The 11,410-nt window shown below is 33.8% G+C and overlaps 2 protein-coding genes across 5 annotated transcripts; both read right to left on the bottom strand.

Annotated features, from left to right (window-relative positions):
* Positions 1 to 963: 963 nt before the first annotated feature.
* On the bottom strand, positions 964 to 4,242 carry LOC132045866 (endonuclease 1). Its single transcript, XM_059436446.1, has 9 exons — positions 4,108 to 4,242; positions 3,832 to 4,012; positions 3,592 to 3,699; positions 3,359 to 3,414; positions 3,151 to 3,234; positions 2,845 to 2,940; positions 2,685 to 2,749; positions 1,485 to 1,558; positions 964 to 1,356 (listed from the first exon to the last, which is right to left on the bottom strand). Exons 1-9 carry the CDS (start codon positions 4,222 to 4,224, stop codon positions 1,232 to 1,234), a joined length of 906 nt encoding a protein of 301 aa, XP_059292429.1. The 5' UTR covers positions 4,225 to 4,242; the 3' UTR covers positions 964 to 1,231.
* Positions 4,243 to 4,264: 22 nt separating this feature from the next.
* LOC132045875 (endonuclease 4-like) lies at positions 4,265 to 10,533 on the bottom strand. Of its 4 annotated transcripts, none has more exons than XM_059436455.1 (10): positions 10,370 to 10,528; positions 10,127 to 10,263; positions 8,973 to 9,147; positions 8,741 to 8,848; positions 8,617 to 8,672; positions 7,887 to 7,970; positions 7,369 to 7,461; positions 6,855 to 6,916; positions 5,249 to 5,322; positions 4,265 to 4,723 (listed from the first exon to the last, which is right to left on the bottom strand). In XM_059436455.1, the coding sequence occupies exons 2-10, from the start codon at positions 10,238 to 10,240 to the stop codon at positions 4,605 to 4,607; spliced, it is 885 nt and encodes a 294-aa protein (XP_059292438.1). In that variant the 5' UTR covers positions 10,241 to 10,263; positions 10,370 to 10,528; the 3' UTR covers positions 4,265 to 4,604. The 4 variants fall into 4 exon arrangements, with proteins under 4 accessions (XP_059292438.1, XP_059292436.1, XP_059292448.1 ...); XM_059436453.1 differs by having other exon boundaries at positions 10,348 to 10,519; XM_059436465.1 differs by lacking the exon at positions 7,369 to 7,461 and having other exon boundaries at positions 10,348 to 10,533.
* Between the last annotated feature and the right edge of the window lie 877 nt (positions 10,534 to 11,410).

Genomic DNA, 11,410 nt, shown 5'->3' on the forward strand with positions numbered 1-11,410 from the left:
TTATTTAAACTTATCTTATAAATAACTTAATTGTGTGATTTTTTTTTTAATACAATATCATTTCATAGAACTTAAGCTTTCAATGTTTAAGTGGTGCATTAAAGCAAGACAGGTCTGTAAATGCTGTAAACGTGTTAAGTATGGGCCTACGTAATTAGTTGTTTCGTGTCAAAGGCATTTGTCACCTTCTCCACTCATAACATCTCTCAACGGCCAAAAATAGTTCCTTCACGTTTAATTTACTTTGTTCCCAATATATTAGGAGCCGACGTTTACTATTTTTGTTTCTTCTATCCAAGTCCTTTCTTTCTTTGACTTCTATTTCCCATTTTTTGTGCTAATGAAATGAATCTCACACGTAAGAGAACATGATATGGGCTTCTTGGTTTCTTTATTTATTCTTGCCATGACTTGATCCATGACGATTTCCTAATCATTTTCTTGTATCTATTACTCAGCTATTAGTTTGAAGAGAATATTAATCAAATATAATTTAAGAATTCTTTAGCCTCTTCTTAAGTATTCTCAAAACTAATTAAAATGACAGTAATTTTGAATTCCTTTAGTTGAATGTTCTCGATTCTGACATACAAAAAATTAGTTTTTCTCTTGCCATACAAATTCCGAAAAATTTCTTGTATATTATGTCACTAAAAAAAAAAAAAAAAAAAAAACTTGTTGATTGGTTGAGAGACTAGCTCCGAGCTATCTCGTTGACCTAAACTTTACTGTTATGAGAACTGCCTCTCTAAGTGGGTGTTAGAGTATCACAAATTAGTAATATAATTAGCTCCAATATATATGGAGAAAGTGAGCGAACATAGCTTTTACAATTTGAATAGAAAAAATAATTCTACTAAAATCTCTCTCGTGTTTTACTTTTAGATTTCTTATAAAAAAAAAACACATAAAATTAAAATAAAATTGTAAAGAGCAACCTACAAAGCCAATTGACCATATATATGAGCCAAGAACGCAAATTTATAAATTTATATTTTGCCATTTGTATGAAAGATAAAACAAGCTAAATACAATTACACTTTTAGTAACATCACTGTGGGTAATTACAGGAATTTAAATACAACCATGAATTGTCAGACTGGTTAAATCAGAACACAAGATGTGTGTCATCTCGAGTTATACGGAGGGCATTCCTATGATGCCTAAAAATGACACTTTTTAACTGCTATAAGATTTTTATTTATTTTATTAAAATTCATTTGCTAATCAATTAAGTTGCTGCAACTGAATCTTCTTGAAAATCTCCAAAAACCTTGTTCAGAAGCATGGCTAATCGCACTCCACCTTGTGCTATGCGTTTCATCACAATTGGGAGTCTTGAATTGAAGTAATCATCTGCATAAAAGAAAATTTTAAAATAAGTAAATGGAAACGTTAATGAAACTGCATTTTTTCTTTTTTCAGTACTAACATATTCTATGCGTATTTTATAGTAAATTATTTTCCAATTTTTTTGTGAATACCTGATAAAGTTTCCCCAGCTTCAACATCTTTGTATCCCCATTTGCAAGCTATATTTATACTTTCCGTTGCAAACCTGGAAAATCACATCAACAATCATTTTCCATTTTTCAAGGATTTTTTTTTTTTTTTTACGCTAAATTAAATTGCAATGATTGTGTACATTTACATTATCAGTGCGTATAAGATTAATCCTCAATAGCAATTCCTTCTGTGATTTCTGCGACCAATTTCTTAACTTTTGACCATAATATTATTATTGTTATAAAATCTTTAGAACGTTTTTAAAACGAACCTTCCTTTTTTATTCATTCTAGTAGTGACACCTAGTCAATCCTATTGTATAATTTATACTAAAATAAAATGACGTGGTATGCTAGTACAAGAAAAGTTGTACTATATTTTTTTTTCATTTTTTTGTGCGTTATGCCCTTTAAAGGCACTGGTCTTTAATTTTTGCCCCTCAAATTGATGGTCTTTAAATTTTGCCTTTCGCTAAAAATCTCTTAATTCAGGGTTCGAACTCCCGCTTAGTAAAAAATTGTTTTAAAAAATTGCAAGTTATAATTTGGATTCGCAAGGCAGAGTTTTGCCTCAAATTCTACCTGATCAGGTAGAGTTTTGCTGCCTTCAGACAGAGTTAAGACAAAGTTTAAAGCTCTACGTGATCAGGCAGAGTTTGAGACAAGTTTTGCCTTAAGGGAGAGTTTCCTTGAGGTAGAGGTTTGCATTAACGCAATTTTTTTTTTAATTCAGTTCAAATTTTGCAAGACTCTGCCTTAAGGCTTAACTTTTGCCCGAATAGGTCTAAATTTTGCTACGAAACTCTGCCTTATGATATTTTTTTAATTGAGCTGGAGTTTGAACCCAGGATCCCGGGGTATTAGGCGAAGGGCAAAAATTAAAGACCACCAATTTGAGGAGCAAAAATTAAAGACCACTGCCTTTGAAGGGCAATCGTGCAAATGGCCCATATTTTTTTGGTCTAATCATTTGGTGTCTGAAGCCTACTAACCCGACTAATTTGAATTCATGTCAAATGGATCCACTAAGGGAAGTAAATCACTCCATTATGATTCGAACATGAGGTCTCCTGATTAAGGGAGGAGGAATTCTAAACTTTCACCATACTTCTTAATATTAGAAAGTAAATTATTTTTTAGATGAATGGTAAAACAATAAGGGAAAAAAGAATAACTCACTTGTTCACACAAGAAAAGAGACTGCCACATTCCCTCCAAGAAGCAAGATCATCAGACCAAATTCCCTGAAGTATGTGCATTAACCCCATTAATCATAGAAATTAACTGTATATATGACAAAAATAATTTTAATCTTAGAGAAAATTAATACAACTCTTACGTCAGTGAAGTTTCCTTCAATGTCTTCTTCAAGGAGGTTTACATCCTTTGCATAGTAGTCTTTTGCAGCTGTTAGAATGATCTCTCTGTCCCATACCTATTGTTATTTTTATTTTCGTTTTAAGAAGAAATATAAGCCGATAATAATCTTTCTCATTATCATATCTCATTAAGCTTATGAATTATGATAATTAATGACTTCAGATCACTCTACACATAAATTTATGTACATAATAAATCACATCGATCCACTATGAACTCAATAACTTTAAATCATGGATATACTACTAGCTATAGATATACTTACATGGTGCAAGTTTGACTTGTGCCTAAACCAGCGCAAATCAATACTATTTCCTCCTGCATCACTTGTAAAGCCAACATGCATTGGCTGAAATCACCAAAACCACGAGGAAATTAACAAGTTTTACTTTCTATCATACGTTCCTATTATATATGCAATGTTCAGAATGAAGTTCCCAATGCAAAAAAAGAAAAAAAGAGTGACTGCATACTTGATGGATATCTCCCATGAAATGTGACAAGAATAACAAGGCCTCTGTCATATTATCTGTAATTATCAACCCCAAAAGTTGAATTAAAATGCAGCATAAGTGAATCAACCCAAACAATAAGAGAAAAAGGAAGATCAATCTCCATGGTGTTAAGTTAGTTATTTATATGTGTTTCTCTCATGTTTCAGTTTATTCACTGACAGTGTAAAAAGATTTACTGTTTTGATTCTTACATCGGCGATCAGAAGTTCCCTCTTGGTAATGGGAGAGTTGAGTGGTAAAGTTCTGAATTGCACCAGCAACACACATATCCTTCACTCCATGTTGATCGTGACAATCCCCTTCTCACCATGTAAAACAACAATATGAATTCATTGCTCAAGTCGATCATAATATTATAGGATCAATAATATGTGAAAAAAGAGAACGACAGCTCTCTTTTTTTATTATTATTTTTTATGCATTTGACTTACTTTCATAATCAAAGTTGCAAGCTTTATCTGGGGTATCAATGAAGTGTAGAGGGCTTGTCCACCTATACTTATACCAATGCCGGACTTGGTCCGGCCACGCGCAGAGGGCCGACAAGTTGCCGTTAACATATTCCGGCAACAACATTTTAACTGCATGAGCTGCCTCATCATTCAACAGGTCCTATTTCCACATGCAATAATTCTTCTTATTTTAAAAACCAAAACATTTGCTTCTTGCTTAATGAATATCAAGAATTATATATATAAAATATATACCTGGGCGATCCGACAAGTCATCATATGACCCTCTTTGCTCCATGCTTCAACACCAGATTGGTTAATAAAAGCAAGACAGAGAAAGAAAATAATGCTTAATGAAGTTAATCTCAACATCCTCAAAGAAGTAAAATGAAGTTCAATGACTTGACAAGTATTGAAAACCAGAAATGTCCCACCAAAATGGGATTTGTTCTATATATATAAATGTTCAAATGGTTATTGTGTACAAGCTGAAGATTCCTCCTATCTTAAGTAAAAAGAAGTAGATTATCCATAAAAGCAACATACAGCAGATTCTAATATGACAGCAGCATCCGTCACATGTGATGACTAGTTGTACATTTAAAGGTACAATTTATTACACCTTTTTAAATGATGATTGACTTGTAAGGCATTTTAGGTAGTTTCAGTTCTTGGAGTGAGGGAAACTCCAAGTAATGAAGGAAGTTGCATAGAGTGGGTCCCTATCTGTGACTTCCTTCTGCAGTTTATCTTCATTGTGCAGCAACTGATGGTTTTTTAGTGAAAATTCGGTTGAGAACTTCAGCCAAGCGGACCCCACTTTGAGCCAACCTCTTCTCCACAACAGGAAGCCGAGAGAGGAAGTAATCATCTGGGCAACAACAGACAAAGAAAGATTAGTGAACTATGAGACATGGCAATATATTGAATACAATCTTGTGTAATATCTTATGATGCACATAGCTTGGCTTTCTCAATGTCAGCTAATAACCGTTACAGAAAGAACATAGATGTACATAGCTTGGCTTTCCACGTATATATTGGTATATTTTATAGGTAGTTGATTTGTAGGGAAAAAATGTTAAGAAAATGGATCTATCTAAAGGCAAAGCAAGATCATGTAATAATAATGAAGAGATGAGGACAAAAAAAAAAAAATTGTACTAATTTTTTAGGATAAAAACTGAATAACATTTACACATCATGAGCCACAAAGGAAAAGCTTCCCCTGATTAAGAAGTGAAACTTGTTCATAAAGCAATTTCAGTTTTATCCTTTTCCTGATCTAATTGGACGATTAAGAGGGACTTCCAATACAAAATCTTTGTGAATGCCAAGCACAGAGTTCACATAAAAGCTAGAAAGTAAAAGAAGACCACAGAGAATCAGCTCTTACCTGTTAAAGTGCTTCCCGGGGTTGCATTTCTGTAGGCAAATTTGCAGGCCAAGCGGATACTTTCAGAAGCATACCTGTAAAAGCGAGTTCCTCAAAAAAGTGCATTGTTTTATATAGTGCATTCTTTTATATATGGATCGCACCCCCTTAGTGCGAGATTCATTAATCCTTGAAGACAATAACTCATTAATAAAATACTTACAAAAAATACAATTACTCATTAATATAAGGAAACACATATTGACATGGTTTAGTCAGTTATACCTATGTCCATGACAAGATAAGAGCAATTCACCAAACTACAGATAAAAGCTAGAGTATCTTAAATTAATCCAAAAAATAACCAAAGAGACACATATACGCTCGCAAAGATATTCACTCAGTATGTTTTCTAGTACTTAATACTCCTAGAGATTGTTTGGTTCAAAACAAGGTTATCCCAATTATAATTCCACCTTCTATATGGGATAGGTAATCCCAAGATTTTGGTATAAAACTTTTCAGGTTTTAGCCAATACCCACAACCAAACACTGGACAAATTTAATTCCAAATTCTATACTGGGATAACCCCCCCGATCCATGTAACTAAATGCCCCTAATATTCTCTCTGAAACTCCTTCTATACAAGGATGGATTGCCTCTGGAATTGATGATCCAAAATGAGCAAAAGTTCATCTATTTATAGGACGGGATTAGCAAACCTTTCAAGACTTTCGGAGATCCCTTACAAGTAATTTTATTTTCCCTTTTCATTTCAACATGCAATATATTGAATCTTTAGAAATTCTCAGAAAGATGAAAATATTTGAATTAAGATCATCTCAAATAGTAATTCAAGACATAAAATCTTGACAATTCTCCACCTTATCTTTAGCTTTTTTTTTTAATTTTTTTTATTTGGATAACTGAGAAATCTGTCTGGAGCCAACCGCAGCCTTAAGAACTTGAGAATGATAGGCCAGTCCCTCTACCTTCTCCACTTAAATACTGGACATGCTATGACTTGGGACCTAGTATACAAGTCCCTTAAACTTTGCCAATTGAGTCAAAACCTAGGGCCCTTTTCTTGAGTTTCCTGACAAAGTAGATTTTGTATTGATCCTTAACAATCCTTTGAGCTACTCGTTCCTCACAATCGTTACTTCCATGAATCACAAGGAATCTCGATCAAAAAGAAAATGTACATACAGCATGGCGTACTTATAGTCCTAGGAGCTTTACTTTGTTCTATTCAATTTTACAGAAAGCATGGAAAATGATAGATGCACATATGGTAACAGAGCAAGTGGAAAGGCAGTGGGGAAGTAACACACACTGCAACACTTGGATTACATGGAGTTCAACTAGGGACCTCGTGCTCTGGGTGAGTTTAAACTCTACAATGTTCTAATGGCAACTTAATTCATATGCACTTGACTAACAGATTTTATATTGCATACTATATTCTCTCCAACATGAAATAAAATCACCTAGCCCTGAGCTAGTGAGCTGAATATATCTCAAGCAAAGTCAAAGATAAAAACACCTTAACCCGCAAGGCAAAGAAAAAAAATGAGGGAGAATGGGATGAAGGTTATAAGGGACAAAAACGAAATGGAAACTTACGGGTCAGGACAAACCATCTTCGTGCAATTTTCCCAAGATGGAACATCATCGGACCATTCATGCTATTTCCAGATACAAGTACATAAATTAGAAGTGATGACGGAAATAAAGAGAATAGAAGAAATGACAGGATCAACGATTAAACTGTCTCTTTTCCTTTAACAAGTATCAAGAACACGATGTTTTCTCCAGGTCTTGAGAATCTAGTGAAAGAGACATACTCAAACTGCTAAGTTTTGAGCTTAACAAGTTCAAGTGTTAGAGCAATCTAAACATCCGAAACAACAAGAAAATTGCACAAACTTGCAGAGTCATGGAAGCAACTCCGCTTAGAGACAGTGGTTGAACATCCTTATAACCTTTTGAACATCCATTATATAACCTTCCTCTTATTTCTTGACAATGAAACATCATTTGGAAAGAAAGAGTTTTTTAATTTAACTTTTTCTCCTAAACTATCTGAATTTACATATTATTGAAGAAAGATTTTCTCCATAAGCTAGGAAAAACTTACAGTGATGTTTCTCAGAAGAGCTTGTGTCATTAACATGAGGTCACGTTTGTAGTATGTCTTTAATGCAGATTCAATAATCATGGTATCCCATACCTGAATGAAGTTAAGTCAAGAAGTTACACTGACTGTTTCTAAATAGATATCTGATTTGTGCATGGTTCACATTAAATAATTTAAAGTTTCAAAATACACCCCTTCTCTTGTACTCATGCAGTTTAAGATGCATATACTACTTGTCTAGTATTATTTGACAGTTAAAAGCCAAGAAGAATGCTCAAAACTTGCCTTTTTTTTCAAAGTAGAGAAAAGTGAATACATAATTTGAGAGTTAGAAAGAGGGTCTCTATCTAAATATATTTCAAATGAAAAGGACTATAAATAATAGACACTTTGTATAATTAATGGTAACATGAAGCGAATAAGTCTGCTCGAAGGTGTTACACTTCAACAATTTTATTTAGTGATCCAAAAAAATGAGATCAGAATGAATTGATACTCAAAAGAAACTCACAACCTACATGGTGCAAATTAGTCTTCCTCCTGTACCAACGAACTATTATAGTGTTTCCACCAAGATCTCCAATGAAACCACAATGAAGAGGCTGCGCACAGAAAACAAAACAAGATAAAATTAAATTTACTTTTCAGGACTTCCATTTTCTTTTCCTGATCACCACTCAAATTCGGATAGTTAAGAAACATCAAATATATGTGTACAAGCTTCAGATTCAATGAAATCTGTCTCATGATCATAATTGTCTTTTAATCAGTAATCCCGTCTCAAGATCATAATTCAGACATTCACACGACAGAAGGCAAAGATGCAACTCGTTTATAAGAAGATAATCTGTGAGACACACACACACACACAAAAAAAAAAAAAAACATAAACTTGTTGCGTGACCCACAGGCTTGGAATTTTTTTTCTCAAAAATCAGGCGTATAAGTCACATGCTAAAGTTTCCCCCAGACAACCAACTTTTACAAGACCAGTAGATGATCGAAACAAGGTCCAAAACAATTGTTTATGGAAGTTCTAATAAAAGTAGCTGGTCACTTGATTACAAGGTTCAGGTGTCATTGAACGGACGTTATTATTTTTTAAGACTAAAAGAAACTTATCCTTTAATCAAGTATTTACAACTAAAAGAAACTTATCGAAGTAGTTCCGAGCGTTTATATGCAGACACATACATTTGTGTTTATTTACAGTTAAATACACCAAGGTTTCAGGAAAGGTGAGCTGACCTGATGTACGTCACCAACAAAATGAGACAAGAACATAAGTGCTTCAGTCAAGTTGTCTGTCACTAGAAATAATTAGTTCTGATCCAATAAATGCACCAATAACACAGGGGACAGTCTTCCTCACATTTTTCTGAATTCAAATCATAGTATCCCTGTGATAGTTGCATTGAGTAGTTGTATATTGCTCCTGTAACACACCTGTCCATGCGACCATACCCGTCATGGCAGTCTCCTGTCAGAAAGTAGACCAAGGTTATTAATGGCTCAAAGCTGTGCATTAAAAGATTTACCTTAATTTGTCATATCAGGGTTTATCATTATAACAGAAAAAATGTCAACTATGTAGTGCAACTTACGGCAATATTTGTAATTGCAGAAGAAATCAGGTGTATCTACATAGTGTAATGGAGAACTCCAGTGGTAGTGGAAGCGAACATGATCAGCCCACGAGCAGACAGCTGCAAGATCACCTTCGGCTTGCTCTGGGAGTAATGCTTTGACAGCAGCCAAAGCATCTGCTGTTAGATATTCCTGAAAGACCCAAGAGATTCACATTAAGAAGAGCTCGACCAATTTTATTTTATTTTGTTATTTTGTCAATTCTTTTCCATATGCTTGCTTCCACTCAAAGAAAAAAACTAAAGACTTTGCCTAATTTGAAGTGCAGGGACAAACTTTAGATAAAATCGGTCAAAAGCATAAGGGTGTCCACCATAACAAGTTTATGGGAATGTCTCAAAAGAACTCAAGACTTATTTGAAGCACATGAAGACTACCTATTTAAAACATCAATGAAAGCACATTACAAGGGGGGTAGTATGAAAGACAAAAGCAAAGGGAGGCCCCAAATTCTCTCACATAGACACCACATAATTGCCAGATCAAGTTACCCAGATCAGATGATTCTATCGAGAAGAGAACTATGTAACGGATAGTACCATGAGCTTCCAAAGTTAGTATGTTTGAGTTTCATAAACAACAGTGTAGTTCCCAATTCAGTTTGTTAAGATGGTGATGTCTACAATGTCCTGCTGTTCCAGATTACTACTACAATCTTCATATTCAGCTGTAGCCACAATATTAAAGCATTAATCAATGAAGGAAACTCTATCTTTTTTTTTTCTCGCTATTTTGTTATTTTCTTCTCTATATTTCCTTCAATCTTTGGTTTGGTTACTTTCATTCCATTTTGGATTGGTTAACAAATAGCTATATGCTACAAACTACCATCTGCAACAATGGATGCACACCCATAAAATCCCTCAAAAGACTAATTACTTCAGGTCAATGCCAAATAGAAATCAAACAAGTCAACGCAAATACCTCCAAGTACATAAAGATTCAACTTTTATGAACAAACTCATAAAAAAGGAGCAAGATTAAACACCCCATTTATCCAAACAATCACTCTCTTCAAGATTTGACTCAGAAAGTACACAGATTAGCAGAACAAAAATAATGGTGACCAATTTTATTTTTTATTTTTTTAAATAAAAAATACTTCATTTACCTCAGCAATTTTACAGATAACATAGTGTCCATCTTTGCCCCAGCCAAGAATATTTGGAACCATCATTAGAACAACAACTACTCTTACAAACCATTTGAGCTCAAACCCACCCATCTCTTCCAATCAAATTCCACAAGCTGTAAAAAATCAAGAAAAGAAATGTAAAGGTACTTATACAGTGAAGAAAAAGGGTAAATAAGTAAAGGAAAAAGAAATGGTACAAGATTTTGAGGTGGAATAAACCTGAGAAATGGTATTGAACTGAAGAGTAAGTGATATATATTAAGAATACAAAAAAAATTAAGAAACGCGGTAATTTCAAACTTCTATTATTTTAATAGTAAGATAATGTGAATTGGGTAATCAATTTCAAATTATAAATTTAAGATAAGAATGTGAAAAGTATATATTCTAAATTGTGTTTTTGCAACACTACACTTGTCAGTGTGGATATGGTGAAAGTTTGTATTTTTAAGATGTGTCTAAATCCTTTATTACTTGTCAAAAGGACTAGTATAAAATATGCAATTAGGTACACTAACCTAAGATTATAAAGAAAGAGTATCATGTGATATATGATTCGTGTCATGATTATATAATTGTTTAGAGCAACAATTCTTAACTCCCATTATAATAATCTACTTCAGTAGGACTAATTTTTACTACTACAGTCTACAAAGGTAAAAGAAGTCTTCTGTAGGGTCAACGGCTCAAAACCCAACTAATATGAACATAAAAATGAGCTAATCTTGTTGAAACATGTTAAACATGTGCTCAGGAAACTATGGAACTAAGGGAAGCATGAGTAAACGGAAGCTTGTGGGAATTATTTATCCCTTATGTATTCCTCATGGGTTCATTTTATCTTACTTCTTTTTTTATCCTCTCTGAATTGCAAATGTCCCTCATTCGTTGATAGCGGAAAGTCTTTCCCTCATTCATTGGTAGTGGAAAGTCTTTCCTTCCTCTTTATAATGAGAAGTCCTTTATTGGGCTAGTAGATTGACTAGAATAAGAGAGTGGCTTCGCTTACTCCAGAGTTAATTCAGTGCAACGTTGTTTTCATCTTCTATCCATAATTAAATATTTGTCCATTACCGACTTAATGGTGATCTTTATTCTCCAAACGTTGGGGGACATTTCTGATCTCCTCTGAGATCTTACCTTCTACCCATATATACCGGTAGAGAGTTCTCTCATTGACACATCGAAAAACATGTCTTCCTCTTCTTCAAAGTTATTCTTTTAATTCTGTTTTCTAGGCTATTGTTTGTGCAAACTCCA

Source organism: Lycium ferocissimum, chromosome 2 (assembly GCF_029784015.1).
Source record: "Lycium ferocissimum isolate CSIRO_LF1 chromosome 2, AGI_CSIRO_Lferr_CH_V1, whole genome shotgun sequence".
Taxonomy (NCBI): Eukaryota; Viridiplantae; Streptophyta; class Magnoliopsida; order Solanales; family Solanaceae; genus Lycium; species Lycium ferocissimum.

Bases quoted from the DNA above. Each gene is read 5' to 3' on its own strand.
- LOC132045866 (XM_059436446.1), bottom strand. From the start codon at position 4,224: ATGTTGAGATTAACTTCATTAAGCATTATTTTCTTTCTCTGTCTTGCT. The intron at 3,700-3,831 runs GTAAGTCAAATG...CATGGTGAGAAG, and splicing joins TTGCAACTTTGATTATGAAA to GGGATTGTCACGATCAACAT. The intron at 1,357-1,484 runs GTATTCACAAAA...TCTTTTATGCAG, and splicing joins AGCTGGGGAAACTTTATCAG to ATGATTACTTCAATTCAAGA.
- LOC132045875 (XM_059436455.1), bottom strand. From the start codon at position 10,240: ATGGGTGGGTTTGAGCTCAAATGGTTTGTAAGAGTAGTTGTTGTTCTA. The intron at 7,462-7,886 runs GTAGGTTGTGAG...AACTTCATTCAG, and splicing joins GGAAGACTAATTTGCACCAT to GTATGGGATACCATGATTAT. The intron at 5,323-6,854 runs GTAAGTTTCCAT...TCGCTTTTACAG, and splicing joins AAGATGGTTTGTCCTGACCC to GTATGCTTCTGAAAGTATCC.